Raw genomic sequence first — 17,183 nt, 5'->3', positions numbered from 1 at the left:
GTTCTCCTTCTCCGCAAAGGGTACCCTGAGTACTTCGTTTACGTTCCAGCTCTGCTTGATTTTTCTCCATAACACCCCTATAATATATATGTACTTAAAATTTTGTTTGTTGTCTCCCTTCACTAGAAGGTAGTTCCATGAGGCCAGGGAGTTTTGTCTCTCTTGTTCACTGGCAACGCACACAGAGGGCGCTTAATAAATATTTGTTAAATTTCTGTTACTGAATGGGAATCCACGCCACGCCTCAGCAGGTTCAAGCCTGATGTCGAGACCCGCCTTACGAATCATCCATGCTCTGGCCCCGCCCACACGCAGAGGCCGCGCGCGCTCACGCGGGAGAGGGGGCGCGGCTCGTCCAAGAGCTGAAGGGCCGAGGGGAGGTGCACTCTGCGCAGGCTCCGAGCTCCCCGAGGCGGGGTTTCAGTGCTTTTTGGCATAGGAGGCGCGCGCGCGAGAGAGGGCGGCGGCGGCGGCGCGGTGCGCAGGCGCAGCGAGCAGTGCGCAGGCGTCAGCGGAGGGCGGGCTGAAGCAGCTGAAGCGGCGGCGGTAGCGGCGGCGGCGGCGACGGCGGCTCGGGCAGAGGGGCGGGAGCAGAGGCGGGAGTGGACGGGCTCGGGAGAGGCAGCGGAATGGTGGACTACCACGCGGCGAACCAGTCGTACCAATACGGCCCCAGCAGCGGGAGCAATGGCGCCGGCGGCGGGGGTAGCGTGGGCGACTACATGGCCCAGGAGGACGACTGGGACCGGGACCTGCTGCTGGACCCGGCCTGGGAGAAGCAGCAGCGCAAGGTGCGCGGCCCGCGGGCCGAATGGGCTGGAGGGAGGGGGGGCTTCCGAGGGAGGCTGGGGGCCGGAAAGGGGCTGGGAGGTCCTGAGACGGAATTGGAGGGTCTGTGGTGAGAACTGGGCGTCCTGGGAATGAACTGGCGGGTCTGGGAAGGGGTTTAGAGTCCTGAAGAGGAGTTGCAGAACTTGAGCAGGGAATTGGGAGTCTGAAAAAATAATTGGCGGCTGAGTAGGGAATATGGAAATCTAAAACAAGGAATCGGGGAGCCCGATGAAGGAATTGGAGGGTCTGGGCGGGGAATTGGGGGAAACCGGCGAGATGATTGGAAACTCTAAAATGGAATGGGGTCTGAGGCGGGACTCGTGGGTCAGGATGGACTGGGGGGTGTTCAGAGAGAAACGGGGGAGTCTGGAATTTGTGGGTCAGGATAGAATTAGGCATCGGGGGAGTCTGAAGAGCTCGAGGATGGAGGGGGTTATTTGGATTGCGGAATCCTCTGAAGAGGGTTGGAATTGTGGGAGCCCCGGGTTAGGGGACTTCTAAAGGGGATGAAGATTCTGGAAGTCTGAAGATGGAGTAGGGGTACCAAGGAAGGGATTATGAAGTCTGAAGAGTAGTGGGAGGACTGGGGAGACTGGGGAGGTGGAAGAAGGAGAGGGGCTGAGGAAAGAAGTGGGTGTGAAAGGACCCGGAGCTTGGGGGCTGAGAACGGGGAGGGCTGCTAAGGAGTTCCGGGACTCCGGGTCTGAAGGGAGAAGTTAGGGAGCTGTGAATAGGAGGTTTTGAAGGAGGTGAGATTTATTTGGGGTGCGCTGTTCTACGGGTAAGAGGAGAAGATTGGGAGATAGGAAGAATGTGATGAGGCCGAGACCTCATTGATGAGGAGAGGCCGAAGGTGGGATACAGGGAGTATCTGGAGTGTTTTGAGGAGGGGCTCTGAAGAACTGATGGAACGTAGACAAAGCTCAGCAAAGGGCTGGCGGCGCCGGAGGCTAAGGTAGCCTGGACAAGGTGAGGATGGCGGGAGAGAATGAGCGGAATGGCGGATGGTGGGAGGGAGGTTAGAGTAGTAATGAAAGTCTCATTAGAAAGGGAGTGTGTGATGGATAGACTGAGAAAGGAATTTGGGGGTGGGGGCTTCTGGACATGCAGTCCTGAGACTGGAGAGAGTGTGTGTATTGTGAAGGGAGAATAAATTGTTTGGGGTGGAAGAGGTGAGAGTGTCCAGAAGAATTGTGTCTTTTGGGGGTGGTGGTGAAGAGCTCTTTCTAAAGCAGGGTCTGTTTTCAGGTGGCATGTTGAGAAGGTGGTGTGTGTGTGTGTGTGTGTGTGTGTGTGTGTGTGTGTAATCCAGGGTGGTTGAGAGGGGAGAGCTCCAAGCTGATAGAAGAGAGGGTTTGAGCATGTGCAGCACGAGCTAAAGAAAGGAGGGTGTTGAGTGGGTGTGTGTGTTGGGAGGGGGCTGTTTAAAAGTGTTGTGTGTGAAGAGGGTGGGAAGTACTTGCACTTAGAGGCATTTAATATGTTCCGGAGATCGGAATTTTCTTCCTAGGTTTGTTGTCAGCTCTGTGGCCTTGGGCAAGACCCTTGATCTCAGGGCAGTTCTGTCATCTGTGAAATGAGGAGGGGTCGAAGGGGTCCCTTCTTGATTCTACAAGGATGGATGCGTGTGGTATTGGGACTTCGGGAGGGTAGCTTTGGTGGAGCTTCCTCAGGATCATGGAGGCCAACTCAGGCAAGGGGCTTGAGTGGCGAGTGCGGCTGGAAGCCTCTTGAGGGTGTGAGTTGGTGCTTTGGGAGCTCCGTGCAGGCAGCCCAGTGTGGAGGGGAAAGGGTGAAGGGAGCAGCTGTTCCAGGCACCCTGGGGTGGAGCCTGGCATGACCTTGGGTAAATTACCAACCTCTGCTAGAATTTCCTCATCAGTAGTTGGGGGGGCGGGTGGCGGCTTGATGGTTGTGTCCTTATCTGTTGCCCCACCTTCCTCCGGGTGGGCAGGTTGAGATAATCTGACAAAATTCTTTTTGAGGGGAGAGACCTAGCCTGCAGTCTCAACAGTAATTTATTGCCGGAAGCAGTGCCGGGCTGGAAAAGGTTAAGAGTTGCCAAGAGACTTGGAAAGTTGGGAGGGGAACAGGGGGCCACGGGGTTGTTTTTGAGCATGTCTGGGATCTGTCTTCTCCAGCTCCAGGTGCTTGGGGAGAATGAGCTTCGGAACATTTTTACTCAGGTGGTGGGAGTGGGGACCTTCCCTTTCCCTCCCTTCCTGACTTCTACAACTCCCAGAGTGACTCCCTTTGCTAGCTCACTTCCACTCCCTTCTGGGAGTTAGGGTGTGTGCTCCTTCGTGGTTATAGTCTGCCTTGCGCGCTGGGTGAGGCTGAGGCACCATTCAGGCCTGGGTGGGACCCCCTAGGGGACTCACCGGAACCCCTAGGCCTTGCTGCTGTTGTATCATCCTCCCTCCTCCCTTCCACAAGGACCAGGCGAGGTTCAGGGAAAGGGTGGCTCACAACCCCTCTAATACTAGCTGTTTTAGATTCTCAATAATGGGCAGATTCTAGTGTGTCCTGCTTTATACAACTGCGACAAATACTTACACATAGCTGTACTTTGGGGGGAAATGTCGCTTCGCTGCTGTGCACCTGCCTGTTATGGGGTGGGGATCCTTTCTGAAATGGGAGAAGGAGTAATTGAAAGGAACACACACAAGTTTGTGCTGTTGTCTTCCTTCTAAGAGGAACCCCCCACCCCATTCCCCCCCAGACAGGCTGGCTGGCTTTTTCTGCGCTGCAGTGTCACTTTAGTGAGTGACAGCTTGCCCTTCTTGCCCCTTCAAGGCTGAGCCACTGGTCACAGGGAGAGTGGCAGTCCTGTGAGTGTCCTGTGCGTACTCTCATACCCTAAAAGTCATTATCCGGGATAGCTGTAGGCCCTTAAAGCGTGTGGAATTGAATTCTTCTAGGAATTAAGCAAGGTTTGGCCCAAGTCAGAGGGTGCGTGTGATTCCTGGTGGTTCTCACTTCTACCTGAAGCCCTTCTAAGGACCCTTGTAACCAAGGCATTACCTGATAAGTAGCTTATGCAACAGTTCTGATCTGGGAAGGCTCTGCCTGTTTTCTCCAGGGGTGTGGGGGAAGGACTGGTCTGGCCTTTGAGCAAATTCTTGAGCAATTATAGCTCTGGGCCAGAGGTCTCTCTCCCAGTTTCTGAAAGGGGCCTGGGTAGCCTTGCCCCGCCCCCTTGCCCCCCCCCCATTCTGCTGGACAGGTGAGGTCACCTGATAGCTGATCTAGAACTTCTCATCACAGCAAGAGGAATTGCCTCCTTTGCTAAGGTTGCCTGTTCATTGAAACATCACTGCTTACAGGGCCTCAGTGTTTAGACCCTGACCTTTGGCTCAGGCTCTATTAGATTTGAGTTAATTATTTGAAAGTTCTGATGGTGTCTTGTTTTTCTCCAAGTAGGGTTTGTTTGTTTGTTTTGTTTTTTCCTTAGGCTGATGATAGAGACCTCAAAGTAGCCGTCTGTTATTTTGTTCCATTACTCTAATTGCTTGCGTCTTAGGACCTGGCTGAGACTAGCAAGATCCTTAGCAGTTTTAAAAACTGAATAAGTTACATACTGAAAACAAAAACAAAACCCCCAAAAACCTAAACTCAATTGTCATCTAGAATTAAAGACTGTAAATATGTGAGGGCGGCAGGTATCCTGTTTGCCTTCTTGGGAGAGAGGTAGGGGAAGCTATTAGCTACTAGCCTCTGTCCTCCCCGCCCCCCCACCATGTGTTTTAAGAACAGGGCTTTTCTGATGACTGCGGAAGAGACGAGATGTGGGAGGATGGCCTGGGAGTACAGCGCCCCTTGTACTCACTCACACTCATTCAGCTGAGAGTTGAAATCTGGTTGGTGCCATGGAGTGGCGCCTGCTGCTTCATCTCATTCTGTGCTCTCCAGGGTGTGGGCCCAGGATTGCCCTCTGCCTTTTGAAACACCCTCCCTGAGACCAACAAGGAAGCTGCTTTGGCAGCTGGGAGCTGACTCACTCTCCAGTTGGAACTGGTGCTAAATGGTTTCATTTAATGGCAGCCGATTGCCTGGCCTAGAGTGGAATGCCTTGTGGGAAAAGTTTGGTGAAAGTGTTGGAGGAAAACAACCCCGGAAATGAGGGTGGGGTTTTAATATCCAGGTGCTGCTGGTGCTATTAAACTCCTGAGATGCAGTACAGGAGGTCAGTTAAAATGTAGGCTTGCACTCTCAAAACGTCCTCTTAATCAGATGTCAGGGGAGCGGGGACAAGCCTGGATTCCCATCTGAAGCCTCTGGGGTGGGGAGTTCTGCCACTTAAACATATATTCCAGTCACGGCTGACTTTGGCCAGACAGCACCCTTCTACAGCGTTAACTGAGTGAGTAGTACAAGTTATTTGGCAGTGCTGGTCTAGCAGATGACAGCGAAGAGAATGGAGCCAGAAAGGAATTGATTTGGGGAAGGCTCAAGGAATTTCTGAGACTGTTGAGATGAACGCTTTTGGCTTTTGCCATATTGATTTATAGTGTGCTGGGAATTGTACAAGCCTTTGACCAGATCTTAGGGTTGTTCTTTAAAAAAAAAAATTCCTTTGCTCTTATTTTGGGGGGAGGGGAGAGGGAAAGGGCAAAAATAAGGAACAGCTGTTTGCTCTGGTATCACTTGCTCATTCAGGTTTTCTGAATGGCTGAATTATCAACATGTTTATCTCTTGTCTGGCATTTGGTATATTCCAGATCAATGGTTTCCCCAGCTTTATCCTTATTTCCTTCACTTAGTGATGTCTGTGTTTTCATCAGTCATGGTCAGTTCCCTTCCGTTGCCTTTATTTACCTATTTATTTTACAGAATAGCAAACGCACTCACGTTACCTTGTTTAAGTCTCCCTTCCCCCCCTTTTCTTTTTTCATGGAAATAGGAGGCAAGTGATAGCAAGTTGGTAATTCAATGGCAGTGGTAATTGAAACACTGACCTACTAAAAGGTGGGTGGAAGCTTCTACTTGAGCAGCTACAAATCCTGTCATCCAGGGAGGTTTGAAAGAAGCCTTTATGTCCTGGGTAGTTTGAGAGCTCAAAATCAGTCTCCTTTAGGATGAGGTTAAACTTTGAAACATCAAAGCATCAAGTGCGGCTATAAGGAAACTTAGTTTTACAGTGTTGCCTGTCTAGACGCCAGAAGTTGTTATAAAGTGTCTGAAAGTGGCACAAGTAACACTTGCTTTTCTTCAGGAAGGTTTATGAGTTACATTTTAGACAGTAACCCAGGTATCAGGGAGTGTAGGGTTCAGTGAGTTAAGAGAAACAGAATCATTTAAAATTCCAGCCTCTGTTTAAAGAGTGATCTTATTGGGAGGAAAAATTAACCAGCGGCTGGGAGGAGGATCCCGCCTCCTCCAGAAAGTGAAAACTGCATACATTTAACTGGCAAGAGTGACCTTTATCAGTGCTTGGGAAGTTTTGTCCAAGAAGCGGTCTCCCTGGGATTATAAAAATCCCAGAGACATTTGTCTTGGTGTTGTGCCTTTTTTGGTTGTGTTGTTCTTTCATGTCCCTCCCCCTCCCCTTTCCATCGTAAACAACAGATGCATTAACTTGGAATGTCCATGGAAAGTCTTTAAAAGCTGGTTGGTGTAACTTGGTTGCCTTCTCTTTACTCTGAGCAGGAGTTACTCCGGAAGAGGCCAGTGGACTTTTTTCTTAGATGTAATTTACTGAAGTGGTATCTAAAAGTGAGTGAATAGAGCTTACTTGGGATTTGCTATTTGCCACCTGTTTCTGTACTGGCTCCTGCCTTCCTGGAGTGAGATGAGCCCCATCTCCCCAAGAGCGAGGGACCATCCTGTGTTTCCAGAAGGGACAGTGGTTCTCCAGCCAGAGCAGCCTTCCTCACCCCCACCCCATGCTTGTCTCCGTACTTCCTAAACTTCAGTCATTTGTGATTTTTCCTTAGCCACTTTTGCTTTTATATACTTAATAATATTCTTTCAAGTCAATTTGCCCTTTTTAAAAAATAAATTATTTATTGGCTGCGTTGGATCTTTGTTGCTGTGCGCGGGCTTTCTCTAGTTGCAGTGAGCATTGGCTTCTCATTGCCGTGTGGAGCATGGGCTCTAGGCACATGGGCTTCAGTAGTTGCAGCACGCAGTCTCAGTAGTTGCGGCACGCGAGCTCAGTAGTTGTGGCTCGTGGGCTCAGTAGTTGTGGCTCGCGGGCTCTAGAGCGCAGCCTCAGTAGTTCTGGTGCACAGGCTTAGTTGCTCCGCGGCATGTGGGATCTTCCCGGACCAGGGCTCAAACCCGTGTCCCCTGTGTTGGCAGGCGGATTCTCAGCCACTGCACCACCAGGGAAGTCCCTGCCTTTTTTAACTTAAGTTTTAAAGGGGAAATTTATATGAGCATTGCAAATGGAAAACCTAGCTTCCCTGGCCATAAATAGAAGGAAACTGCAAAAGTAAACAGGCTGAAAACAAAACAGTGCTATTAAGTTCTAGCTAGGTACTATTCCTGCTGCAGGCTCTGGACTTGAGGCTTGCTCCCTTTGTTGAAAGGAGATTGGCAAGTGTTGGTGAGGTGTTAGAGACCCAGGTACCAAGCAGAGACTTTCTCTTTGATCAGAATGTTTTCAAGAGAATCAAGGGGAATAACCTTCTCGCTGTTGTTCAAGGTTTAATGGAGAGTGTGAATAACCCTTAAAATCTCCCATGTGTGCATGCCGCACTTGGAAAAAACTTTATCTTGCTTGACCCTGAAACATTCCGCAAGTGGCGGGCAGAGTGACTTACCCAGGAACACACACCCCATCCTGCTTGCCCGGCATCCCACTGTACTACCCTTGAACAGGATTGGATAGCACTGGGTTTATCTCTGCATTCAAATGTTAAGGTTTCTTGGGTTCTGGGTTTTTTTTTTAAGTAACTAGGGCCATGTTCTAAATACAAGAATTGTGGGTTTATCCCTTGCTCCTCACATCGCTTTTTCTTTTTAAGGCTCCAGCTTTCTAACACATATACACTTAAAGTTTGGCTGCTCCCATGAATGAACCACCCTGCTACCCTGTCTGGGTTTGCATCCTAGATTCAGAAAGGAAGGCAGTACCCTCCTGCCAAGTTAAGAAGGGCTGATATGAATGTTTTGCTTCCAAATATCAGAGCAGAACAGATTCTTTGTCTCCTATGGAACTACGGACATGGGGCAGAAGTAGTTGGAAGTGGCAGTTACAACTCCACAGAACACAGTGAAGTCATCTCAGGAAATATCATTGATGGTGCTGAAATGATTGAATGGGATGCTAGAACACCATCAATACAACAGCATTTGTGTCTTCAGCTTTGGGCAGGAATAAAGAAGACATTGTGGTTTGTTTTATGCTTTTTAATGTTTTCCCCCCAAAGATGTGGGGCTGAGTGATGTCTTGTTACTGGCTTTCTAGTGGGTTTTTCTTTTCATCTTTTCCCCCTCCCTGATGGCTGTTGAGAGTGGGTGGAAGCCACAGTCTAGGTGGATGGGAGGCAGTGCGGAAGGCAGGCAGTACGCCTTCCTCCTTGTTCTCCACATGTGAAGGGAACACATTTGGTTTTTTAATCTCCAAAGAGCCCAGGATGAAGGGTTTCCATATCTTACCTCCTGACCAGTAAGGATTCCAGCTCCTAGAATGTCTTAATTAGCAGCCATCCAGGATGGGGGCATTGCAGGAAGCCAAATAAATGCATTTCTTCTTTTTCCTTTCTTTCTTTTTTTAATATACACTTCATTTCAGTGGCAGAGCAGGCTAGTTTGAGGTTAGGAGAAGCATCACAGGAGGAAGCTTGAAAGGGATTGAACAACCAGCCACCACGCTGGGAGGTTGCTTGAAGGGGTGTCACACCAGGAGGGTTTGTGGGTCTTCAGCTTGCGTTATTGAAAAGACAGGCTTCCCTTTACCAAGCCCCAAGGGGCAGTGCTGGAAGCCAGCTTCAGTCAGTGTCACCGGCCTCGGTATGCGCGTGTGCAAACATCAACACATCAGCGCTCTAGGATCAGTCTAAATCAGGGTGTGGGTAAAAGGTATTTAGTTGATATCGCCGTGGAAACTGAGTTGCTAACTGTTTTGGGGATGCGGCTCCGTACCAGAGGCAGCACCAGTTGTGGAATGTTGGGCTACTGGGCAGAAATAGGCTGTTGCCAGCCAGTGTCACAGAAGATATCCACATGAGTGGTGGCCACGCTGGGGAGGGGGACGAGGGGCCTCTGTTCCCTGGCGCAGGAGTCAGGCCAGCCCGTTTTATTGTTTTATCGATGAGGGGTGTGTATTTGCGCAAGAGAGAGAGAGAGAGAGAGAGAGAGAGAGAGAGGGAGAGAAGAACAAGAGTACACCATGAAAGCCACTGTTGGCTTTGTGGCTGGGATGTGTGCTTTTTCTCTAGGCATTTAGAGTTGGAATTTCAGCTATGTGACTTCTTAATAGCAGGGCAAAATGTGCCTGCATCTTTTGCCTGTTTTCGAAAACACTGACAAATTAAAAAGAACTCTGAAGTTTCCAGCAAATCCCAAGCACAGTTCATTCCATGATAACATTTTTTTAAAAAAAATCCACATCCTTCCTACTCCAACTCTGACAATAATAAATAAGCCTTTTTCTCCCTATCATCCCCCCCTTCTCCCCCCCCCCCCCCCCCGTTTAAGGAAATGAGTATCTTTACATTAAACTCTGTGTCTGATGAAAATATTAAATGCTTCTTTGGCTGCTGCTGGCATGGATTATGTTTGGAAGAGTCAGTTTTGTGTTTTGTTTTTTTAATTTTATAGGCTGGTATGATCTTCCAGTTCTGGCCTATGAAATAAGCTCCATTTCAAAATTCAAAATGTCTGGAAGCAGCTGGCTTGCCAGGCTAGTTCAAGGGCAGTGTGATGAATCACCCCTTCTTACAGGCTGTCTGCTAACCAATCCTGGAAGGTGTCCAGCCCGTAAACATCACCAGGATCGTCAGGCAGTTTTTTCTTTGCAGGACGGGGTGTGGGTGGGGGCATCATTTGAGCTTCACTGCCAAGTCTGGTAGGATTTGACTTTCTGTAAGACAGAAAGGTCTGTATCAAGATGTCTTTTTCAGAGATGTCAGGCCTGTAGTCGCCCAGCACTGTGTCTGCTGGTGGAGTGAGAGGAAATACCTAGACCAATTGGGGTGGGGGAACCTTCTTAACCGTTTGGGCACTCGAATTTTCCCTTTCCTTTTGTAACTTTCATTAACTCACTGACTCACTGACTCAGGGACAACCCACGGAAGAGAATTCAATCCATTGAAAGCAGTGAACCATTTTAGGGATGACTGTGGTTGATGCATCATGGCCCAAAGCTGTGGAAGGTCAGGGAGCGGCACTCGGCTCCTACCCGCTGCACAGAAACACCCCAGAGATTCAAAGGGAACAAGCTTTGACCATAAAAATACAAGACTCCCAGCTCATTGAGTTCTCTTCGCAGCTACCTTAGACTTAAGAAAGTTCTGGGCCTCTTTAATAAACAGCCACAAGGCAGGCCTTGCCAAATACGGCCAGCTCCAGGGCCACAGGGTTAGCTTAGGAGACAACTTTCTTGCCTAAAAATAAGTGTATGTTCCTATCGAACATTCCAAGCATAGTTTAAACATGAGACTTGTGAGTAGCAGTTCAGGCCTTGTGGGTTCAGTTATGTCAGAGTGTGGGCAGTTGAGGGTCTTTGGGGAGCCTAGCTCCCCACTTTGGGATTGGCCAGTGACCACCAAGGAAATCAGATGACCAAATGCAAACCATCTTCCAACTCATTTACGTTTTTTTTTTTTAACTTATTTTTGGCTGCATTGGGTCTTCATTGCTGCACGCCAGCTTCTCATTGCAGTGGCTTCTCTTGTTGCAGAGCACGGGCTCCAGGCACGCAGGTTCAGTGGTTGTGGCTCGCAAGCTCATTAGTTGTGGCGCACGGGCTTAGTTGCTCCGTGGCATGTGGGATCCTCCTGGACCAGGGATCGAACCCGTGTCCCCTGCATTGGCAGGCAGATTCGCAGGCAGATTCTTAACCCCTGTGCCACCAGGGAAGTCCTCATTTACGTTCTTGATCTACTCACAGGTTGGCGGGGGAGACAGAGAGCAAGCATGTAAATAAAGCAAGGTAATTTCAGATGGGATTATGCACTATGTATTTAATAATAATAATAACAGTTAGCATATGACTGTGCTAGACACTATTCTAAGAGCTTTACGTGTATTGACTCATGTAATCCTGAGAGGTAGGTAGGTGTTGTTACCTTTACAGGACAGGTGCAGAAATGGATCGATTGAAGTTGAAGTCACTTGCCTAAGTGACAGTGCCAGTATTTGAACCTTTCAAGCCTGTGCTCTCATTTCTACAGTACACTAGAGTCTAGTGATTGGGAATGGCCTGGAGAGAGGTCGCTGCAGGGAGGAGGGCAGTGCAGGTACTTTAGATCAAGAGGAAGATCTCTGAAGACATGACATTTTAGCTGTTCCCTGGGGGATGAGAAAGAGGGAGCCAAGAGAGCACTGGGGGAAGGCCGTTCCAAGAAGCGGGAACGAAAGTGTGGAGGCCCTGAGGAGCAGAAGGGTCAGAACGGTCAGAGCAGGGCACGTAGAAAACATGGGCACAGCCAAATCTCTTAGAGCCTTGCTGTTGGAAGTGGTGGTGAGGCCCAGGTCTGCAAATTCAGTTCTTCTTAGACTCCAGTAGGCCAGGAGCCTCATGCTTCCAGAACTCTGGCCCTGCAACCCTTTCCCCTCAGGCCCACTGGACAGGCCAAACCAGAACTGACTTCTAAAGTGGGAACCCCAGGACTGTAGAACATTAAACCGAACAAAAAAGCTTCAATTATCTTTGTGATCACTGCTGCAGAAGACACCTGTGTTTGATTAAAGTGTTGGTAACTTCTGAATCTGGAGTTTTATGGCACTGTGTACTCATATGGCTTTGTAGTCTCTCTCTTAGCTTCTACCCCATGAACAAATTCCAGCTCCCTTCAGTCCCATCAGGAGGCTGCTTGATTTACAAAGCATCTTTGGTAAAATGTTGTGTCTCCCTCTTTGAAGTGGGAAGCCCGGAAGCCTGATTTTTTAAACTGGCTCTTCTAGGTCCCCCTTTCTCTGTAAATCTCTTCCGTTTACTCAGTATTTCCGCCTCGTTTCCTTTGGTCAGGTGGGGCTGTAGCTAGGGTGGTTCTAGTTCAGAAAGACAGATGTGCGGGCTGATTCATTCTGAGGCATGCAGCTTTCTGTCCCCGCTGGAAGCCAGTCCAGGAACGCGGTAGATTTCATTTGGCCCATGGCTGTAGGTTGGAAGGCACACCTTGTCAAACTAGTTGTGTGACTTTTACTCAGGAAGGGAGGAATGGTGACAGAGCTCGGAGCTATTCCATGGGCACTTCTGACTGCACACACTGCACCCAGCAAGAAGCTAAGTTCATGGATCATAAAGTGTCCATTGTGAACATGGGCTGGGATTCTCTCTGCCCTGCCCTAGATGCAATTCGACAGCAAAAATCATGCCTTCTGACAGAATGTAAAGGAGCGAATGAGTATGGAGGTGTCCTGTAATGGCCCGGCCAGCCCAGCTGCTTCAGCTGGAAAGAAGATGGTGAGGTTTCCATTTTCCTGGCAGCATACCCATGTGAACTTGTTAAATCTTTTAAGTAGCTGTATAGGAAGGGAGATGTGTGTGTGTTTTTATCCTTACCTCCTTAGATATAAAAATAAAACTTCCCCCTTATAAAACTGATTCAGAGTGGAAAGAAAGTCTATGGCGAGTGGAAAATGTGCCCGATTGTATTGAGCCCTACCCCACGTTTGGGAGACAGCTGTAAGTTTCCACGGTGGGTGGCTTATTATGCATTTATGTTGAGCTGAACCTGCTCCAAGCTGTTCCTGCGGATAGAAAAGGCTTTCTTGTGGGAGTGGGGTGGGGGGGAAGCTGTCTCTTTGCACCACACAGGAGAGACTTGGAAGGTCTGTTGAAAGACTTAAGCAGTCGTCACTTGGGTAGCAGAATTAGGGGCCACTGACCAAAGTGGTTCTGCTTTTACACCAACCAGCATCTTGTGTAACATGAGTAGGGGCTTCATGGGCCCTGGAGTCCCGGGCTCAGGTAGAAACATGACCGCCAGGGCCAGACGACAGCCCTCGCTGGGCCCCTCTGCAGAGCGGAGCTCCGCGCTGAGCCTTTGAGGGTATGAGAGAAACCGGAGACCCGGCCCATGCTCTCAAGGAGCTTGTGGTGTAGCCGGGGAGAGAGCAGAGCCACATGAGACCTCAGGAGGACACTAAGCGGCCCACGGACAAGCCCACCGCACTCTAGCTGTGTCCCAGGAGAGGAAAGGGGGTGAATAAGGGCAGGTGGGGTCAGTCATGGAAACTTTCATAAAGGAGGTGAGTGTGGCCGCGGGCAGGTTTCTGGGGGCAAGTGTTAGGGGGATCCCGTCCCGCGTGTGCAGTTTGAACAGGTTCCTTAGCTGCCTCTCATGAGCAGTCCTACCAGTTCCTTCCCTCAGTGAGTGTTGTCTATGGGGAGTTTCCCATTTGAGGCACCATGTTCAGTATGTCTTAGCCATGCCTTGGAACTTCTGAATTGCAGGACCCCAGGTTCTGAATCCGTATCCATTCACAGGTCCTGTCGCTTTCAGGGCTCTAGGGGGCAGGCCAGACCCTTCCCCAGGTGGGCAGCTGCTCTGACTAATCCTTTTGAGGCATTTGCTTTCAGCTTGCTGATGGTCCCTTTAGAATAAGTGCAGGCTTCAGAAAGAGAGGAGCAGAGAGAGACCCCCTTCTTAGGTCCAAGGGTTTCTTCAAGCCTTGTGCCTTACGGCCCCTCTGGGTATGTGATGCTTGCCACTGCCTTCCAGTTCAGATGACACTCAAAGCCGGGAATGGCGATTCTGTGTTGATCATGGAAATGAATGGGGTTGAGTCCCGGCAGGCTGGCAGGTTTGGTGTGCCACAGTAAACAGGCTATCCCTGGATGAGGGTAGCCTCCAAGTGTTCTGTCCTGAGAGTTTATTCTTGCCTGCCAAGTGCAGCTTCCAGGTGCTATTCTTTTCTTTAAATAAATGCCTTAGACTGGCTTGTGCAACTTAAGAGTTCCCATCCCAAGGAATACTCGTCTGTTTAAAAAAAAAAAAAAGAAACCTCCTCATTCAGATGCTCATGGCCAAATGTGTGACTCAAATACCGCAGTGCCCTTGATTTGCTTTCCCCAAATTGACATACTTGAGTTGCACTCTGGCCCCACCATGAGATAAGGTTGGGTAGCTGGCCCGTGCCCCTTTCTTTGCATGGTTTCAGTTTGGGCTTTTTCTCCCTTCAGAGGATGCTTGAGAGCCGTGATAGCACAGCTCATGCAAATCTGAAATCATCCAGTAGAACCTGGCCTCCATCTCTTAGGCTGCCCGGGATCAGTAGGTTTGCCGTGGAAGGATTTGGTGGGGTTGCAGGTGTCGCCTGGAACGAGCCAGTCTGTGTAGCTTGGGCACTGAAGCAGTGTTTCTGCCGTTAAGAGCTGCAGGATGTTAGTACAGCCAGTTTCTGTTGCCTTTTCCAGCTTGTTATGGCTTCCAGTCAGGGTCTGCCTTAATCCTTAAGAGGTGCCTCTTTCCCCGCTTTTGAAAGGCAGAGATGGGAGGGAGGTGGACTTTATTCCAGGAGAGAACCCGTGGCTCACTAGTTGCAGTTGGGGAATGCATTGCTCTACCCACACTTTGGGAGAGGTTTCTGAGGGAGACGTTGAAGAATATTCAGGATCAGAATGTTTGTTGCATGAAGCCAGGCTCTGGGAGGAGATGCCTGCTCAGCCGGTGGGTGAGCCGATAGCACCCAGCCTGCCCACCAGACGATAGGAGACGGCTCAGTTGTCACTGGGATCCAGGCTGTCTCCTGGCTCAAGCAGCTGCAGCCCGGAAGGGGGTGTTGAGAGCGCTGAAGCTCCTGTGGGAGGGTGCTTCTGGCCACAGAACCAGGAGGGAGTGAGAGGTGTGGGGTGGGGAGAGGGTCAGATCACAGCCTTCAGAGGGAGACAGAACTGGGTTCTGCACCCATCTCCTCCACCTGCTGTCTGCGTGACTGTGGGCAGGTGACAGGGGTTAAGCCTCGGTGTCCTCCTTTGAAAAGGGCCATCATGCTACCTCACAGGATGATTCTGAGATTAAACATGAGAAATAGTGTGTATGAAGCACTTGGCACAGTGCATGGCACATTGTCAGTGCTCAGTAAATGTAGCTTCTCAAAATTCTTTCAGCAGCTCACCATCCTACATCCAGGTGGGGTCTGCTGCTTGCGTCTCCTCTTTAAAGGAGTTGAAAGGGTCTGCAGAAATGTACAGCTCAGGGGGAAACCAAAAAGTACCCCATTTCCTAAAGTCCCCCCAGAGAGCTCTGAACCCTGAACCCGGCCAGCGACTTCAAAGCAGCATTCACTGTCAAGTGGCAACCCGAATGTGAGATGCAGGCGACATGACAAAGCCCTCTCCCCAGCCTCTGGGTCCATCTGGGCCTCATTACCCGGGACGTGGCTTCTTGTTTCTGAGCTGCAAGCCCTAAACAGTTTTGTGTCTGGATGAGCCATAGGCAGTGCCAGCAAGGCTTTTTTGTGAGTAACTCAGCTTGTTACTAAGTTTGGAGTCAGCCGAGGGGCTCTTCCTCAGGTCCGCTTCTTTCCCTGTCCCCTTCCCCCAAAGCAAAAAAAAAAAAAAAGAAAAAAGTCCTTATCAGCTCAAGTTAGAAACAACCCACAGCCTCGAGCCAGGCCGCCTTCTCTCAAGTGGTAATGATGTAGAAAGAAGAACGGCCTCCCACTGATAACCCCCAAAATAACTGCCCACAAATGCTGTCAGTCGGGGCCTAGGGGTGTGCAGGAGCCTGTGCTTAGCTGCTGGCCCAGAATATGGGACCTTCCAGAAGGCTTTGCGGAGCCATGCTGCCTCCTTCCCCAGCGCTTCTCACGCCTGCGGCTCCGTCCTCTTTTCCGCCTGCCTCCTGCCCCCTCCCCGAGGTCACTTCCTGATGCCATTCCTCAACTTAGCCCCTGTCCCCCACAAAAGCAATCAAATCCACAACCTAATAAGGCAAAAGAATGAGGAGAATGTCCACCTCCCAGCCTCTCCCCTAACAGGGCGCAGGCCCGAAGCGAATTTGGAAAATATTACGACAACGGGAAGGACAACTGACTGGTGGGGGTTGGGGGGGCCCATTTTCTGGAGCTGCCCATTGTCCGCAGCAGGAGGGACCCTGCGGGAGGGCCACCTGGTTTGCGCTTTCCAAATCAGGCGGTTGACGCCCCTCTCGCCCACAAGAGTGTGTGGAAAGTAACAGCCAAGGGTCAGTCGCACCTGCCGCGCCTTGGGAACGTGAAAGCACAACCTGACGAGTCCACTCGGAGACACCTCCCCTCCATCGCAACTGGGACTCTGCAAATCGAAACACTTTTTGCCTCTGAGATGAGCAGTTTTCTTCCCCTCGATGGTGCCAGGGTTAAATTAGCCCTGGCGTTAATGAAAACTTGTCGACACTTAGAGCCCCAGAAACCTGTCACCCCTCTTACATCGTTATCCTGGAAAAATCAACCCTCTCCCGACTCAGTTTCCATTCTCCATTCTCTCCATGGAGAAGGAGGGACAAGCCCCTCTCTGCTGAGCCAGACCTACTTGTTTTGGAAGGTCAAGCTTAGTAATTAACCTGAACGCTTCGGGGAGGGGATGAAGGAGAAGGAACCAGGTCTAGGGGTGTGCCGGGTCTTTCAAAGCACTAATTATCTGCAGGCCTGAGGTCATCCATAAATATATCTAATTCTTTTGCTATAATTAAGGTGCTCATTAAAAGGGCAGGGAAGTTTTATTTTATTTTTTTTAAGGAAAAAACACAAAAAGCCTTTGTTTTGACTTGACAGGATGGCTTAGAACAGGCGGAGGGCTCAAGGCACAGGACTAGTTTCCTGTCTTAAGAGCCTTTACAGGAAATTCACTGCAAACAATATTGGTGACCCTGCCAAAGAGGCAGACCTGGGGTGATGTCATTGTTTGAAGCTGTCACCACCAAGCCTGGCCTTGGGGGAGGAGGAGGGTTGGTGGGATTAGAAAAGTGTGTGTGTGTGTGTGTGTGTGTGTGTGTGTGTGTTTAGTTGTCTCTAAAAGAGGGAAGTCAATTGAAAATCTGGGCGGGAGAGAAATCACAAGTGGGGGTCTTTGAAATATTCTTAGCTAGGTTCAACTTTCCTTGTTTTTCCAAGTTTAAAAAAATTCTCTGTTACTATTTTTGCTCCTCAAAATGCTGTTGCTTTTTCAGACACAGCCTTTTCTGAGCCATTCCTCATTTAATGCTTTCTTGGGTAACTGGCTGTTACAGTCTGGGATTTGTGGCCCACAAGGC

At 49.9% G+C, this 17,183-nt stretch overlaps 1 protein-coding gene across 5 annotated transcripts in view; it reads left to right on the top strand.

The window, feature by feature from the left end:
* Window positions 1-596: 596 nt before the first annotated feature.
* ACTN4 (actinin alpha 4) overlaps window positions 597-17,183 on the top strand; it is a 71,589-nt gene continuing 55,002 nt past the window's right edge. For 3 of the 5 annotated variants that reach the window (XM_065898550.1, XM_065898549.1, XM_065898548.1), the window contains exon 1: window positions 630-791. In XM_065898550.1, coding sequence (XP_065754622.1) covers window positions 630-791 — 162 coding nt within the window. Of the gene's footprint in view, window positions 792-17,183 lie in introns of all 5 variants that reach the window. The other 2 variants (XM_065898547.1, XM_065898552.1) reach the window with 2 other exon arrangements.

The sequence above is a fragment of the Phocoena phocoena genome, chromosome 20 (assembly GCF_963924675.1).
Source record: "Phocoena phocoena chromosome 20, mPhoPho1.1, whole genome shotgun sequence".
Taxonomy (NCBI): domain Eukaryota; kingdom Metazoa; phylum Chordata; class Mammalia; order Artiodactyla; family Phocoenidae; genus Phocoena; species Phocoena phocoena.
This window is presented reverse-complemented; position numbering and strand designations above follow the sequence as displayed.